Source organism: Rhinopithecus roxellana, chromosome 18 (genome assembly GCF_007565055.1).
Source record: "Rhinopithecus roxellana isolate Shanxi Qingling chromosome 18, ASM756505v1, whole genome shotgun sequence".
NCBI lineage: Eukaryota > Metazoa > Chordata > Mammalia > Primates > Cercopithecidae > Rhinopithecus > Rhinopithecus roxellana.
In genome coordinates this window covers 51,263,561-51,280,712 of record NC_044566.1, presented here as the reverse complement: position 1 = coordinate 51,280,712, position 17,152 = coordinate 51,263,561, and the positions used below count along the sequence as shown (strand labels likewise).

The following is a 17,152-nucleotide window of genomic DNA, read 5'->3' as shown; positions in this document are numbered from 1 at the left end:
GGCATGGTTTGTAGGAAGAGAAAGTTCAAGTTGAATGCAAAAAAAAATTCATATCCTTTATAGTGTTAAACATTGGAGAGGGCAGCTAAGTGAAAATTGTGACTGTTTAAATTGTTTTTTGGGCTTTTTACAATTTTTTTTTCACAAGGTAGACATTATTGACGTAAATGTAAAGGTTAATTTTGTGATTTTTGTTTTTAAGCATTTTTTTGAGATAACCGATGACCAATTCGACTTCCATACATACTGCATGAGAAAGATGACCCTTCGTGCCTATGTTGACCTTTTGAGATTAGAAGATATACTCAGAAGACATGCCTTTTATTTCAAGGCTGCTAGATCAGCGATTGAAATATACTTGAAATTGTATGATAATCCCTTAACCAATGAAAGCAAGCAACAAGAAATAAACTCAGGTAACTGAATAGGAACTTAAAAGATTTTAAAAGGACACTAAATTTCAGAATGCCATTAGCATACACAACACATAGAAAAATATTAATATATTGTCTTTGGAGTTGAAGACAAACATTAGATAACTCATATGCCAAAAAACAAAAATGTTGCAGAGAGAGTTGAAAAAAGTGGGATGATATTTTGTAGCTGATGCTTCTAAATTAGTTTAATGGAACAACTTAGAATTCTTTTCGTTTTTATCTTCTGAAAGACCACTTTAGGAACTGGGTATGGTGGTTCACGCCTGTTATCACAGCACTTTGGGAGGCCAAGGCAGGCAGATCATTGGAGGCCAGGAGTTCAAGACCAGTCTGGGCAACATAGCATTACCCTTGTCGCTACAACAATTTTAAAAAGACAAGTTTAGGAAACATAGATATGTCTGTGAACTAGTTTTTTTCTTTTTTTTTTTTTTAATTGTAACTGAAAATAACTTTGAGCTCTTTAGGGAAAAATATATAATCTTAAAATTTCTAGTAGTTACTTTATTAAAAATAAGAATATCAGTGAGAATATCTGTACAGTGTTTTCACTAGAATGTTAATATCTAGGAATATTTGAGAAATAGTTAACATGAAATGTGCCTAGATAACTATCTCAAATATTCCTAGGTAACTATTCATTTCTAATATTTATATAGTGTTTAGAGATCACAGATGTTTTTATGTATTCTCACTTATTCTTGAAAGACTTGATACTGAAAAAAAAAAAAAGAAGGAAAGAAAGACTTGATACTGAAAAGGACAAAGTGATTTGCCTGGAGTCATGTATTGTGTAGGAGGCAGAACTGGGCTACAATTGGTCAGTTTTAGTTAATGCAACATTTACTGGCTGTCCTTTGTGTGCCCAACTTTGTGCTAGTCACTGGGGATGCACTTTCTAAAAACTTTTATATGGGTTGCCTCTGCATCCCTCCTTGCCCAGCCAAAAAACAGAAAAAAAAAGTATACAACTGGCCCTCCATTTTTGTGGGTTCCACATGGGTGGATTCAATCAACCACAAATCAAAAATATGTTTTTTTAAATTGCATCTGTACTGAACATGTCCAGACTTTTTTCTTGTCATTATTAGTATTTCCTGAACAATGCAGTATAACAACTATTTACATAGCATTTACATTATTTTAGGCATACCTATAGACCATAATATAATTTATGAAAAAATGAAACCATTATATGCAACTTAAAGCAAAAGGAAGGTGAAAGATTTAAAAGCTGATCTAATTTAAAGTATACGGGAGGATGTGCATAGGTTGTATGCAAACACTGTCATTTTATATCACAGGCTTGTTTATCAGTGGATGTTTTGGGGGGGGGTGGTGGGGGTCCTGAATCAATCGCCCACTGATACCAAGGGACAACCATACTAACAGTATGTATTACAGAAGAATACGAGGAAAATGCAAACATTGACTCAGAATTTTTGTTCATTTGGATATTTATAGAAAACCTGTCAGCCAAAGAATTGAAGAAAATGCTTAGCAAGCAGAGAAGAGCCCAGAAAAAGGCTAAGCTAGAAGAAGAAAGAAAGCATGCAGAAAGAGAACGTCAACAGAAAAATCAAAAGAAAAAAAGAGATGAAGAAGAAGAAGAAGCCAGTGGCCTTAAGGAAGAACTTATACCTGAAAAATTAGAAAGGGTGAGATGGGTTTTACTGTCTTTGTTATTTGGTAAAATTTATTTTATTTGGTTCTGTTCCGACAGTTGTAACATGATTTATTTAAATCTGTAAGAAGCCATTTGAAATAATTCAAGGTTTTAACAGCTGTCAATTATCTTTGAGTGACAATGTACAAATTTTGGCTAATGCAAGTTATACATAGAATTGTAATTGTAGTAGGTAGAGTAATGGCCCTGCAAAGGTGTCTGTGTTCTGATCCCCCTAACCTGTGAATATGTAACCTTACATGGCAGGGGAGAATTAAGGTGGGGGATGGAATTTGTGGTTGTAATGAATTGACCTCAAGATAGAGAGGTTAGCCTGGATTGTCCATGTGGTCCTAATATCATCAAAAGGGACCTTAAAAGTTGAGGATGCTAGCAGCAGAGGTCAGAATGATGCAGTGTCAGGAGGACTCAACCTGCTGTTGCTGGCTTTGAAGATGGAAGGAGGGTGCCACAAGCTTAAGGAATGTGGGCAGTCTAGAGAAGCTGAAAAAGGCGTTGAACGGATTCCCCCTTCGAGTCTCCAAAGAGAATGCAGTCCTGCTGACACCTTGATTGTAAGCCCAGTGAGACCCACGTTGGACTTTTAACCTATAAAAACTATAACATAATAAGTTGTTGTTTTAAGTCAATATTTGGTAATTTGTTACAGCAGCAGTACAATTGTCCATTACATATGGAATCATTTTACCTTATATGTCTTATTAGAAATGTTTTAGCTACAAAGAGATAGTACCTCCAGGATTTTCTCAAGTGTTAATAGTTGTTTTGGGATCAGATTTAAGGAAATGTTTCGTTTTTTGGTTTATTCACTGTAAGTCTAATACAGTTGACCTTTGAACAACATAGGTTTGAACTTCGAGGGTCCAGCAAAGGATGGTTTGATAACTTTAGAAAGATGTTTGGCTTGAAAAATGTCCAGATAACAGAACAATCAACTTCTCACCAAGAGCCTGCAGAGAGTTTTGGATGCTATTGAGAAAATCCTTGAGGAGGCTGGGCACGGTGGCTCAAGCCTGTAATCCCAGCACTTTGGGAGGCCGAGACGGGTGGATCACAAGGTCAGGAGATCGACACCATCCTGGCTAACCCGGTGAAACCCAGTCTCTACTAAAAAATCCAAAAAAAAAAAAACTAGCCAGGCGAGGTGGCAGGCACCTGTAGTCCCAGCTACTCGGGAGGCTGAGGCAGGAGAATGGCTTGAAACCGAAAGGTGGAGCTTGCAGTGAGCTGAGATCCGGCCACTGCACCCCAGCCTGGGCGACAGAGCGAGACTCCGTCTCAAAAAAAAAAAAAAAAAAAAAAGAAAAAGAAAATCCTTGAGGAGAAGGAGTATCTGCCTGAACAGATTTTTAATGTAGACAAAAAGTGCTCTATAACAGGAAAAAATAAAAGCCACAAAGGACATCTATTAGTAAGGAAAATAAGCGAACACTAGGATTTAAGGCAGGAAGGGATAAGCTAACTCTACTATTTTGTGCAAATGCAGTTGGGATTATGACCATGGCTGCCCTTATCTATAAAGCTACTAACCCCTGAGCCTTGAAGGGAAAAGATAACAGCTGCCAGTCTTTTGGTTTTACAACAAGAAGGCTTGGACAGTGAAAACCCTTTTTCTGGATTGGTTCCATCAATGCTTTTTGTCTCTGAAGTGAGGAAGTACCTTGCCAGTAAGGGACTGCCTTTTAAAGTTCTTTTGATAACTGGACAGAACCCTTGGCCATCCAGAACCTCATGAGTTCAACTCCAAAAGTGTGTAAGTGGCCTACGTGACCCCAAACATGTCTCTAATTCCGCCTCTAGATTAGGTTGGGGGGTCATAAGGACCTTTAAGACTCATTACGTCTGGTACTCTGTGGAAAGGATTTTCAACGCTATGGAGGAGAACGCCAGTAGAACATTATGAAAGTCTGGAAGGATTACATCATTGAGGATGCCATCATTGTTAACAGATAAAGCATTGAAAGCCATCAAACCTGAAACAATAAATCCCTGCTGGTGTCCAAATGTTGTATACAACTTCACAGGATTTATGACAGAACCAATCAAGGAAATCATAAAAGAGATTGTGGATATGGCAAACAAACAAAAAAAGTGGAGGTGGCGGTAAAGGGCTTCAAGATTAGGAAACCTGGAGAAATTCAAGAGCTAATAAATGCCACAACAGAGGAGTTAACAACTTGATGGAGATGAGTGCTTCCAAACCATTGCCAGATGATGAGGAAGAAGACATAGAAGCAGTAGTGCCAGAAAACAGATGGACATTAGACATTCTGGCAAAAGAGTTCCGATTATTCAAGACTATTTTTGACTTTTATGACATGGACCCTTCTATGATACAGGCATTGAAACCAAAGCAAACCCTTCTATGATACAGGCATTGAAACCAAAAAATTGGTACATCTTTGTACATTTGGTACATTGACACACATCTGTTAGCATTGGAAACATTTTTAAATAAATGAAAAAGCAAAAAAGAAATTATAGTGTATTTACATAAAGTTAGATGGAATGTGCCTGCCTCTTCTGCTTCCCTTTCTACCTCCTACATCCCCGCCATCCTTGAGGTAGCAAAACCAGCCCCTCCTCTTCAGCCGACCCAACATGAAGACAAGGATAATGATCCACTTCCACTTAATGAGTACCAAATAGGTTTTCTCTTCCTTATGAGTTTCTTAATAACATTTTATTTTCTATAGCTTACTTTATTGTAAGAATACAGTATATAATATAACATATGCAATATGTGTTAATCAGCTGTTCATGTTATTGGTAAGGCTTCCAGTCAACAGGCTATTAGTGAAGTTGGGAGAGTCAGAAGTTACACACAGATTTTCACCTGCATGGGGGAGGGTCAGCTCCCTTAATGCTCTCGTTATTTGTGGGTCAACTATATTATAAGCATTTTAAATTGTATTAACGTCTCTTTACTATTTGATGCCATTTTATTTGTCTCCTTACTTTAGATGTTTATAGTATATAAGGGACTGTCAGTACATGATGTACTGTCTCTTTAAGTCTGTGGAACAACTTTGTGTATTTTTTTGTTTTAGTAAAATTATCTTGATTTTGTAACCAGAAAAAAAGCTATTTCTGTTTTGAAAAGTATTGATTGTATACTTTGAATTTATTTACAGACGATTTTTAAATGTTTTCTTGTTTTTTAGTTTTATAAAGAAAGCCATCTAAATTACTTTAGACATACGTTAATATAAAATTTTAGGGGAAATTTGACTTGTGCTGATGTTTTTTAAGTAATTTTCTTTTCTGTTTCAAAATAGGTAGAAAATCCATTAGAGGAAGCCGTTAAGTTCCTTATACCTCTTAAGAACCTTGTTGCTGATAACATTGACACTCATCTGTTAGCATTTGAAATATATTTTAGAAAAGGTAATAAATAGTTTGAATTCAGTTTTTAATCTTTAATTATATTTGTGACCATATTCAGTGTAATCTTTGTCAGTTAGTTCTATTTTGTTTCTTAGATTTCCATTTCAGCCTTCTACAAAGGCTCTTTTCCTTGGCTACTCAAAACTTAACTGGGTAATAAATTAGAATAGTACTATCAAATCCAGTGTAAGAATAGTTTGAACAATCATACAAATTGTCTACCTGAAGCAATTTTTTATGATTTTTCAAGCTTTTCTTTAGAAAGCCATAGTTGACTTTGATAGCCAGAGTCAACTATAAATTTTGCTTAAGAGTGTTATAAAAAAGGTAGCGTTTTGTTATTGGACTTAAGTGAGACTAACATAAAGTGAGGAAAATAACATGTAAGTATTAATGCTCTTACTTTTGTATTTTTTCTGACACAGGCAAGTTTCTGTTAATGCTGCAGTCTGTCAAACGAGCTTTTGCCATTAACAGTAATAACCCGTGGTTACATGAATGTTTAATTAGATTTTCTAAATCTGGTAAGTATAAAAAAGGCCCATATTTACATTTATGAATTATATCATTTCTAAGGGGAGGCAATTGTTAAATCACTGTTGATCTGATAAATATTTGATAACCCTGTCTTTGTGAAGTAAAAAGCCCTGATTTGTATTTTCATGATACACATACTCTGATCATGGCCCAAGCTGTCAATGGGATGCCACTGAGAGAAGCAAATATAAGTTGTTTTACATTAAGCTGGTGGACATTAAAGAGATTTGCAATAACGTAAAGCAAAATAAATAATAATAATTTACATAGTAGTTAAATGAACATGTGTCTATAAAATAGACATGTTACCAGGAGATGGTAGAAATGAGTGCATTTGCTAGGATGTATTTATATTCCAAAGGAACAATAATAATTTTACTATGTAAAATCAAGTTTAATAATAAAGGTTTTTTTGTTGTTGTTTTTGAGACAGTGGAGTGCAATGGCATGATCTTGGCTCACTGCAACCTCCACCTCCCGGATTCAAGCGATTCTCCTGACTCAGCCTCTTGAGTAGCTGGGACTACAGGCGCCTACCACCATGCCCGGCTGATTTTTTTATTTTCAGTAGAGATGGGGTTTCACCATGTTGGCCAGGCTGGTCTCAAACTCCTGACCTCAAGTGGTTCGCCCACCTCAGCCTCCCAAAGTGCTAGGATTACAGGTGTGAGCCACCGCGCCCGGCCATAAAGGGTTTTCAAAAGGTTTTTTTTTTTCTTTTTTTTTCGAAGGACAGATCAAAAAAAAAAAATCCAAATGTTTTTGTTTTTATAGTGTCTAATCATAGTAATCTTCCAGACATTGTGAGCCAAGTTCTATCTCAAGAAATGCAGAAAATATTTGTCAACAAGGATTTGGAAAGTTTTAATGAGGATTTTCTGAAACATAATGCTACCTCTCTTCAGCATCTACTTTCAGGTTTGTATGTAGCCCCCAGGGTTAAAATGCTTATGGAAAAAGCGAACAAAGAGAAAGTTTTGACACCCCCAAAATTTAAAGCAAATGAACAGTACTTACTGTGTGTAAGTATGGGGAGAGAAATGCGGACAACTTTAATGTTATGTTCAATAATAGGGGAAACAGTGATGGATTCATAGGATGTAATATCAGATTTAAAGTGATGTTTATTCCAAGGGTTTGTAATAACGGGCAAATACTTTTATAATACATGTGCAGGATTGAACATACAATGTAATCTCAACTGTGCATGGGAAAAAGGCTGAAAGGAAGTGTCTACGAAAGCTTTAATGTTGATGTGGGGTGTGTGGTTATGAATGATTTCTTTTTTCTTTTCTTTTTTTTTTTTTGAAATGGAGCCTCACTCTGTCACCCAAGCTGGAGTATATTTTTTCTTCTAATTTATAGGAGAAATATCAACTGTGTTTTATTTTTTAAAATTTTACTTTGTTTATGAATATGCAAACATTTTCCTGTTTTTCCCACCCCCACTTTCCTCCTCTGTGACAGTAATTTATTCCTTAGATGTTTTATTTTAGAATATTTTTCTTTTTTCATAGTTTTTTCATAGTTTTGGCTTTTTTCATAGTTTTGGCTAAAATACTGATTGATATCACAGGGCAGTCCATATTTACATTTTGAATTTTATTTCTAAGGGAAGGAAGTTGTTAAATCAGTGTTCATCTGATAGATGTTTAATAACCATCTTTTTGTGAAGGGAAAAGCTCTGATTTGTAGTGTATTTTCATGATATAAATACTCTGATCATGGCCTAAGCTATCAATGGGATGCTACTGAATAGGAGGTAGGAAAGAAATGTCACACTTGGCTCTCATGAGCTGGTAGGAGTCAGCTCCAGCTTACCACTGATTAAACACTTAAAACCATATTTTAAGTCACTGGCCACTTGATACCATATAAAATGCAAAGTATAGGTGTTTATTCATTTTGAAATGCCTTGGTATTTCAGGTGCTAAAATGATGTATTTTCTGGACAAGTCAAGGCAAGAGAAAGCAATTGCTATAGCCACTAGACTGGATGAAACTATAAAAGATAAAAACGTAAAGGTAAGATTTTTTCATTGGCTGATTTATGCTTACACTGTGGTCTAACAAAACGTGTCTTTACAGCATAATTCTTAAATAGGCCTTCAGAGTTGTATCTGGATGTTCAGAGTTATGCCTGGATGTGTAACCTTAGGCAAGTTATGTCTCTTAGCTCTATCAGTTATGAGATGTGTAACTTTAGGCAAGTTATGTCTCTTAGCTTCTTTTTCCTCATTTTTAAGATGAGGGTGAAAATACTACTGCTCTCACAGAATCCATGTAAGAGTTAACTGAAATAATAAAACGTGAAGTGCTTAGTGCCTGGCACGTTGTTAAGTACTCAGTAAATGTGAGCTATTGTTTTTAGTAAAGGACACTTTGATTTTTAGTGATCACAGTTTTAAAAGATTCTCTTTTTCAGTTACTGGAATTTTACTGCCTTTTTCAGGGTTGATTTTTTAATGTGCCTTTTTTGAGGTGATCGCTTGCTGTGTAGATTGCAAGGCGTTATTTTAGACTGAGGCAGCTTTCTCAATTTGATTAACACATTGCATCTTTTGATTAAAGTGGTTATTAACTGCGAGCTTATTATTTTTAAATAATTTGTGTTTTCCCTTTGTTTCACTAGACATTAATAAAGGTTTCTGAAGCACTGCTTGATGGCAGCTTTGGGAACTGTAGTTCCCAATATGAAGAATATAGGATGGCCTGTCATAACCTGCTTCCTTTTACATCTGCCTTCTTGCCTGCTGTGAATGAAGTCGACAATCCTAATGTGGCACTGAACCATACAGCTAATTATGATGTCTTGGCAAATGAAATTTGAAATCTCCTAGAAAGTAGACTCCTATAGACTCAAAGCTGAATTGAGATCAGGGTTTCTTTTCCAGGGTGCGTTTTAATACATGTATGAAATGAAATATTTGGTTAGGATTTTTAAATGGCATATTCTGTAAGCTTATTTTATTCTTTACCTGACCTGCCAATTTACACAACCATCTGTTAAAATTACCTGTTTGTTCTTACATAGTTTTGTGGTAGCTGTCGCTTCTATATGATCATTTCTTACTAAGCTAAGTTGTATACAACCCCACTGTAGTATTTTCTTTAGATTCTGATTTCAGGATCTGTGCTTTGATTCTTCGTCTGTTTGTTTTATTGTTTATTTGCTTGCTTTTTAATTAAAGCGCATCAGTTTTAAAGTGTTAACTATATGTTAAAAACAATATGGAGGCTGGGCGTAGTGGCTCACACCTGTAATCCCAGCACTTTGGGAGGCCCAGATCAGCGGATCACCTGAGGTCAGAAGATCGAGATCAGCCTGGCCAACATGGTGAAACCCCTTCTCTGCTGAAACTACAAAAATTTAGCCAGACGTGGTGGCACACACCTGTAATCCCAGCTACTCAGGAGCTGAGGCGGGAGAATCGCTTGAACCCGGGGGGTGGAGGTTGCAGTGAGCCGAGATCACGCCACTGCACTCCAGCATGGGCGACAGCGCAAGACTCCACCTCATAAAAAAGGAATTCTTCTTGGCAGATACTGAAGTTTATTTTAAAATTTAATTCGCCCTTCTTTTCATTGTAATATTTCGCAGTTTACTATTTCCTTTGTAGTATTCATGAAAATTGTATTTTCTGGTTGAATAGGGGTACTCTAGTTTTATGTAGATGATTTCAGAATGTGAAGGCTGGTTTGCCTGTCGGTCATGGAAATTCACTGGTAATATTGTTGCATCTCTCTCCCAGTCTTAAAAGCCCACAGGCAAGAATTAATGCTTTCTTAACTAAGTTATTTCGAGTGTTAGCAAGTAGCTTATACTGAGGTATGCTTCCAGGGAGCATTATAGGGCCGAAAACAAATTAAAATGAAACGTTCTTATTCTTATAGCCATGCATTGACCATTAAATGCATTTTTATATCTCAGCAGAATGAGATTTGAAACTCATTAGTTTAACTATTAAAACATAGTGTTGTTAAACAGTATTTGGGGGGGGGGGCGGGTGAATAGCTTTTTGTTCTATCTTGTACAGAAAACAGTAATGGAATCACTTATGTTCAGAACCTTGTAAATATGTCTGTAATATTAATGCTTCCCTTTATTAAGACAAATATGCATTCAAAAAGGGAGATTTTATTTAGACACACGTTTCCTTTCACCTTAATCTATTTAGATTCATACTTATTGCGACAGGAAAAACTCACTGTAAAATAATGCCAACCTAGATAATGCTATAATAAATTATTTTGTACACAGTTGCTTATTTATGTTTATGTTTGTGTTTTGTTACTGCTTCACACTACCAATATTTTCTGCAAAATGTTCTTCGAGGAAGTAAAAACTTAATCACCTTAATCTTTTCAAGTTTTATAAAAAATGTAATTCTCAGTAACCACCTACCCAGTATATTTTTGTGCTGCAGTAGCTTGTCGTTTAGTATTTTAATAATTTTGTAGCTACAGATGATCATTGGCTTAGAATGGTTTAAGATTTTTCAACTCTACCATGGTGCAAAAGTGATATGCTTCAGTAGAAACTGTACTTCGAGTTTTGAATTTTGGTCTTTTCCTGGGCTGGTGATATACAATACAGTACTTTTACATAAGATACTCAATATTTTATTATAAAATAGGCTTTGTGTTAGATGATTTTGCCCAATTGTAGGCTAATGTAAGTGTTCTAAGCACATTTAAGGTAGGCGAGGCTAAGCTATGATGTTTAGCTGGTTAGGTATATTAAATGCATTTTTGATTTATGAAATTGTCAACTCAACAGGTTTATTGAGACATAACCCTAGCATAAGTCGAGGAACAACTGTAGTTGATCTTTGTCAGAAGTATCCTGACACATACATAATTCATGTTACTTTCAGCAAAATGGTATTTGTGTAAAATATGCCACTCATAATGTGGAAATTGTGCTTTCAGCAACAGCCTTTTAAAAAGTATTTCATTGGAGCCGTTTAGAGTTTGAGAGTTCTGGGGCAGATGCAGTTGAGTTATGAGTAGTAAAATTTGAGGTACACGTATGGGAGGCAAGGTAAAGGGATACAGAAATTAGTGAAAACAGTAGTGTATTGGTCAGTGTATACTGATTCTGTTCTTCCTGTCTGCGTTCTACTTTGAGTATAAAACATCATAAACCTGGGACATGGGCAGCAATCTTCGTTAGGATAAGGAAGGCAGGGTGTGTCGTGTCTCTCCACCCTCCGTCTTCACCATTCCCCCAACCTTGGGAGAGGCCTTTTTAGTTTCCAGAAAGTTAAAGGAGAATAGGCCAGCCCCAAAGGAGAAGCATTTGAAAGATAGACACTTAGAGAAGTCTAGTCTCACAAGAAGAAAGTTTGTTCCAGGTGATCCAGTCAAGTTTACCAGAACAGATAGGAAAAGGCACAAAGATTCCAGGCATAGGGTGATAATTTAAGAATTTGGCCTCAGGTTTTCTGTGATTTGTTTCTTGAGGAACTGAATGAATGTAATGGGCAGAAGTCTACAGAGTCAAGAACCATAGTAGATCTTGGATTGAGTTGTTAGCTAGAACAAGGGCCAGCAGATTTTCAGTAAGGGACCAGGCAGTCAATAGGCTTTGAAGGTCTCATACTGGTCTCTCACAATTCAACTCTGCTGTTGTACTGTAAAGCAGCCTAGCCAGAACTAATGGGTGTGACTGTTTACCAATACAATTTTATTTAGAAACATAAGCTATGGGCCAGATTTGACTTTCAGGCTAGGCTGTAGTTTGTGGACCCTAAAGCTACAAAAGTTTCTGCAAAGTGAAATACTAGAAATACCTGTGAATTCCATTTTTTTTCCTGCCTAAAGCCAGGATGACTTTTATGTATATATTGTAATCCAAGCATCTTGACACTTTTGCTAGGTTATAGGACTCTCCTTTTGTTCAGTATGTTGATCCTAACAGTGTCTTTCATGTGCAAGGTACTTTTCTATATGTTAAGGATTACAGGTGTTTTGCTGAGTGCCTTTTACATGCCAGGCAGTTTCCTATATGTTGAGGATAACAGTGAAAAATTTGACAAAATCACTGGAATTGCTCACATTCTATTAAATTGTGATAAGAAGGAAAGAATCACTCAGTCTGTTGAGTACTTATATTTCAGACACTGTTCTAGGTATGACAGATACAGTAATGAAGAAATTAGGTCCTTATTCTCCTGGGGTTTATATTTCCAGTTGGGTGAGAGAGGGAAACAAATACATAATATCAAGCAGTGATCATTTCTGTGAAGATAAGTCAAGCAGAGTATGAGTATAGATAGTAACATGGTTAAAGTGAAATTCAAGAATATCAAAAGTCTAAAAACAACAGAAGAAGATTACTCTCTAAGAGAATCAGTGACACCAGATTTCTCTGAAGCACTGAACGTAAGGAAATGGAAGGTTTTAGGCTGGGAGCGGTGGCTCACACTTGTAATCCCAGCACTTAGGGAGGCTGAGGTGGGCAGATCACCTGAGGTTGGGAGTTTGAGACCAGCCTGACCAACATGGAGAACCCCTGTCTCTACTGAAAATACAAAAAATTAGCCAGGCGTGGTGGCACGGGCCTGTATTCCCAGCTACTCGGGAGGCTGCAGCAGGAGAATCACTTGAACCCAGGAGGCGGAGGTTGCGGTGAGCCAAGATTGCACTATTGCAATCCAGCCTGGGCAACAAGAGTGAAAATCCTTCTCAAAAAGAAAAAAAAAATGGAAGGTTTTTAAAAAGCATTGAAGAAAAATAACTTTTAGATTTAAATCCAATTAAATTAGCTTTAGACTGTGACAACACATTAAAAATACTCATGCATATGAATCTCAGAAGATGTAACATACCAAGATCTTCATGGAAAATACTTTTGAAGCAATGTTAAATACAACAAATAGAAAATAAGATGGCAAAATTCTGATGTAGCACTAGTTACAATAAACGTTAATTAGACGTTAGCCAATTAAGACTCAGATTCTCAAGCTGTATTAAAAGTTCTTTACAAGATGCATACTTGAAAGCAAAAATTGAAATAAAAGAGTGGCAACATAAGGCTGATATGAACTAGAATAAAGTTGTAATAGTCCAAATAGAATTTAATGCAAAATATGACACATTATACACTGGTTTTAAAAATACAACAAAAACCAAAAGATACAAACCATCATCAACTTACACACACTTGCAACCTCAAAGTATATCAAGCACCAGCCTGGGCAACATAGCAAGATCTAATCCCAGCTACTTGGGAGGCTGAAATTGGAGGATCACTTGAGCTCACAAGGTTGAAACTGCAGTGAGTTGTGATCGTGCCACTGCACTCCAACCTGGGTGACAGAATGAGACCATGTTTCACAAAGTTAAGTATATCAAGCAAAAACAGACAACTGAAGACAAAAATAGAAATGCCAACAATGTAATTGAGGATCGTAATACGCCCCTTTCCCTCTCAACTGGAAGATAAAGCAGACAATGAAAAAGCAGAGTAGAGTTGCTGAAGAGTACAGTTAGCTTGAGCTAGTATTTATACAGAAGTCTACACAAGCTGGGTGTGGGCACAGGCACCTGGAGTCCCAGATAGGAGGCTGATGGGGGAAGATTGCTTGAGCCCCAACAGTTCAAATCTAACAAGACCCCATCTCTTTAATAATAATTAAAAATAATAAAACCTCTACACAAAGAGTGATTGAAAGAGTTTACTGTTTTTAAGTAGGATGGTCCAAGAAGGCCTGTCGAATGAAATGAAATTTGAACAGATATCTAAATGAAGCCAGCTTTGCAGATCAGATATTTAGGAGAAGAGTGTTCCAGAAGGACTGGGAGGGGCAAAGGTCTTGAGAATAGGTGACCTGGTGGCAATATGTCACTTTTCTTTTTTTACAGCTTTATTGAGGTATAATTCATATTCAAATAACTGCACATATTAAATGTATGCAATTTGTTAAGTTTGGACATACGCAAACACTGTGATGCCATCACCACAATCCAAGAAAGAGACACATGCAGCACCTCCCAAAGTTCCCTTGTGTCCTTTTTGTTGTGGTAACAACACAACATGAAGCATTCTTTTTTTTTTTTTTTTTTTTTTTTTTTTTGAGACGGAGTCTCGCTTTGTCGCCCAGGCTGGAGTGCAGTGGCCGGATCTCAGCTCACTGCAAGCTCCGCCTCCCGGGTTCACGCCATTCTCCTGTCTCAGCCTCCTGAGTAGCTGGGACTACAGGCGCCCGCCACAGCGCCCGGCTAACTTTTTGTATTTTTTAGTAGAGACGGGGTTTCACCGTGTTAGCCAGGATGGTCTTGATCTCGTGATCCACCCGCCCTCGGCCTCCCAAAGTGCTGGGATTACAGTCTTGAGCCACCACGCCTGGCGCATTCTTAACACTTAAAAAATTTGAAGTGCCTAATATAATATTGTTCACTGTAGGCACTATGTTGTTTGGCAGATCTCTAGAATTTATTCATCTATAGCATAAACGAAACTTTAACCCATTGAACACCTCCCCACTTCCCCCACTCCCAACCCGTGGCAGCCATTGTATTCTCTGCTTCTACGAGCTTGGCTATTATAGATAACATCATGTAAGTGGAATGATGTAGAATTTGTTCTGTGACTGGCTTATTTCACTTAGAATAATGTCCTCCATGTTCATCCATGTTGGCATAAATGGCAGGACTTCACCCTTTTTTAAGGCTGATATTCCACATATTCTTCATTCATTTATCTGTTGATGCATACTTGGGTTGTTTCCATATCTACTATTGCAGGGTGTCTTTTTTTTTTTTTTTTTTTGAGACGGAGTCTCACTCTGTCGCCCAGGCTGGAGTGCAGTGGCACAATCTCGGCTCACTGCAAGCTCTACCTCCTGGGTTCACGCCATTCTCCTGCCTCAGCCTCCCGAGTAGCTGGGACTACAGGTGCCTGCCACCAGGCCTGGCTAATTTTTTTGTATTTGTTAGTAGAGATGGGGTTTTACCATGTTAGCCGGGATGGTCTCCATCTCCTGACCTTGTGATCCTCCCACCTGGGCCTCCCAAAGGGCTGGGATTACAGACGTGAGCCACCGCGCCCGGCCTGCAGTGTGTCTTTTTAAGTTCCTTAATAGGCAGTAGAATGAAAACATTTGGACAGTAAATTTCAGTAACTAAGAAGCTTAGTATAAGAATTACAATGGGATTTCTCTTTCCAGCCAGCGCCGAGCGATGGGCATTTCTCAGGACAACTGGCACAAGCGCCGCAAAACCAGGGGCAAGAGAAAGCCCTACCACAAGAAGAGGAAGTATGAGTTGGGGCGCCCGGCTGCCAACACCAAGATTGGCCCCCGCCGCATCCACACAGTCCGTGTGCCGGGAGGTAACAAGAAATACCGTGCCCTGAGGCTGGACGTAGGGAATTTCTCCTGGGGCTCAGAGTGTTGTACTCGTAAAACAAGGATCATCGATGTTGTCTACAATGCATCTAATAATGAGCTGGTCCATACCAAGACTCTGGTGAAGAATTGCATCGTGCTCATCGACAGCACACCGTACCGACAGTGGTACGAGTCCCACTACGCGCTGCCCCTGGGCGGCAAGAAGGGAGCCAAGCTGACTCCTGAGGAAGAAGAGATTTTAAACAAAAAACGATCTAAAAAAATTCAGAAGAAATATGATGAAAGGAAAAAGAATGCCAAAATCAGCAGTCTCCTGGAGGAGCAGTTCCAGCAGGGCAAGCTTCTTGCATGCATTGCTTCCAGGCCGGGACAGTGTGGCCGAGCAGATGGCTATGTGCTAGAGGGCAAAGAGTTGGAGTTCTATCTTAGGAAAATCAAGGCCCGGAAAGGCAAATAAATCCTCGTTTTGTCTTCACCCGTGTAATAAAGGTGTTTATTGTTCTGTTAAAAAAAAAAAAAAAAAAAAAAAAAAAAAAGAATTACAATGGATTTTAGTGCCTCCTGACTCCTGTTCTCTGAAAGGATAGTCATGAGATCTGAGTTTTTCTCTTGCAGATAGTCTCATTAACAGATTTGGTTAACATCTCGTTAAAGAAAATTATTTTAATCCCTGATGCTAGGAAAAGCCTACTAGCCCTTTCTTCTTTCCCAGAATGTGTAGATGTTAGTTCTAGAACACAGGTGCCTGTTAATATTTTAGCAGCACTTTGTGACTTTACATCTTTAGGATAGCTGTTGTGGTAAGTGAAAGTTCTTTACCTTAAAGTAGCTAAAGTGGCTTCATAGCCCCTGAGTGGCTTTGGCTCAATCCCAGCCTCTGGGAGTCTGTGAACCTACAGCCATATGATCAACCCACCCCGGAGCTTATTCAGGACTACTCCCCTATCCCTTATACCCCACCTGCTACTCCTAATCCACCAGGGATCTGTAGGGACTCATACTTCTGGCAGACCTGTAACCATCTCTGAGTTCCACTCAAGGCATAAGCACCCTCTGGTTCTCTTTCCTCTCCCATCCTCCCACCCCCATCTGTTGTTTTCTCTTCCTTAGGTCAGCCCCTCTCTATACCCTTTCCTTGTGTTCTTTGCAATTTACCCTCTAAAAATATTCAACTGCATGGCTTTGGCAGATGCAAATTCTTAATCTTCCTTGTACTAAATCTGTTTTCACAGTTCCATACGTCTTCAATCTCTGCCTTCACTATTTCCCCTTATCTTTTAATTTTAACTGAAAAGCATAACAGATCTCTACCCATTATGCAGTCCTTTCAAGTGGAGACTGTTTATTCTCTCACCATCTCCCTGGAAAGAGCATTCAGAGCATTTCACTCTCCACCATTTCTAGCCCATCACTCTTCACCATTGTACAAACAAATCCTTGCTTCTTTGAGGATAACACTATTGGGCTGTACTCTTGACAGCTCTTTGTTGCTGTCATTTATACATCTCTCTGACTCACAGACTTGCCCTTCTCTCCAATCATGCTGAAATTCCAGGTGGTTTCGGCATCTGTTTGGTGCACCCACTCAATACTCTGGCCTCTCAGGTTCTCGATCTCCTGGGTGTCCATGCTTTTCATCTCCATCTGTTTTAGTCTGTTTTCTGTTGCTGTAATGGAATACCATGGGCTGGGTGATAGATAAGGAAATTATAATCTCACTTCCCATTTAAACAAAAAATAGAAGCCAT

The 17,152-nt window shown here is 38.1% G+C and overlaps 1 protein-coding gene and 1 pseudogene across 5 annotated transcripts in view; both read left to right on the top strand.

Annotated features, from left to right (window-relative positions):
• Nucleotides 1-15,315, top strand: part of NAA16 (N(alpha)-acetyltransferase 16, NatA auxiliary subunit) — a 71,942-nt gene extending 56,627 nt beyond the window's left edge. The window contains exons 14-21 of one of the 4 annotated variants that reach the window (XR_004054712.1): nt 203-416; nt 1,902-2,095; nt 5,403-5,511; nt 5,937-6,035; nt 6,823-6,966; nt 7,976-8,073; nt 8,681-8,943; nt 15,222-15,315. Coding sequence is in view for 1 of the 4 variants with exons in the window: in XM_010374505.2 (XP_010372807.1) it covers nt 203-416; nt 1,902-2,095; nt 5,403-5,511; nt 5,937-6,035; nt 6,823-6,966; nt 7,976-8,073; nt 8,681-8,878 (1,056 nt within the window). In the remaining 3 variants the exon portion in view is untranslated. Of the gene's footprint in view, nt 1-202; nt 417-1,901; nt 2,096-5,402; nt 5,512-5,936; nt 6,036-6,822; nt 6,967-7,975; nt 8,074-8,680; nt 10,312-15,221 lie in introns of those variants that run through there. The other 3 variants (XM_010374505.2, XR_749244.2, XR_004054713.1) reach the window with 3 other exon arrangements.
• Nucleotides 15,222-15,910, top strand: LOC104671092 (annotated as a pseudogene). Its single transcript, XR_749243.2, has one exon. The product of XR_749243.2 is annotated as a 40S ribosomal protein S8 pseudogene (transcript).
• Nucleotides 15,911-17,152: the final 1,242 nt, after the last annotated feature.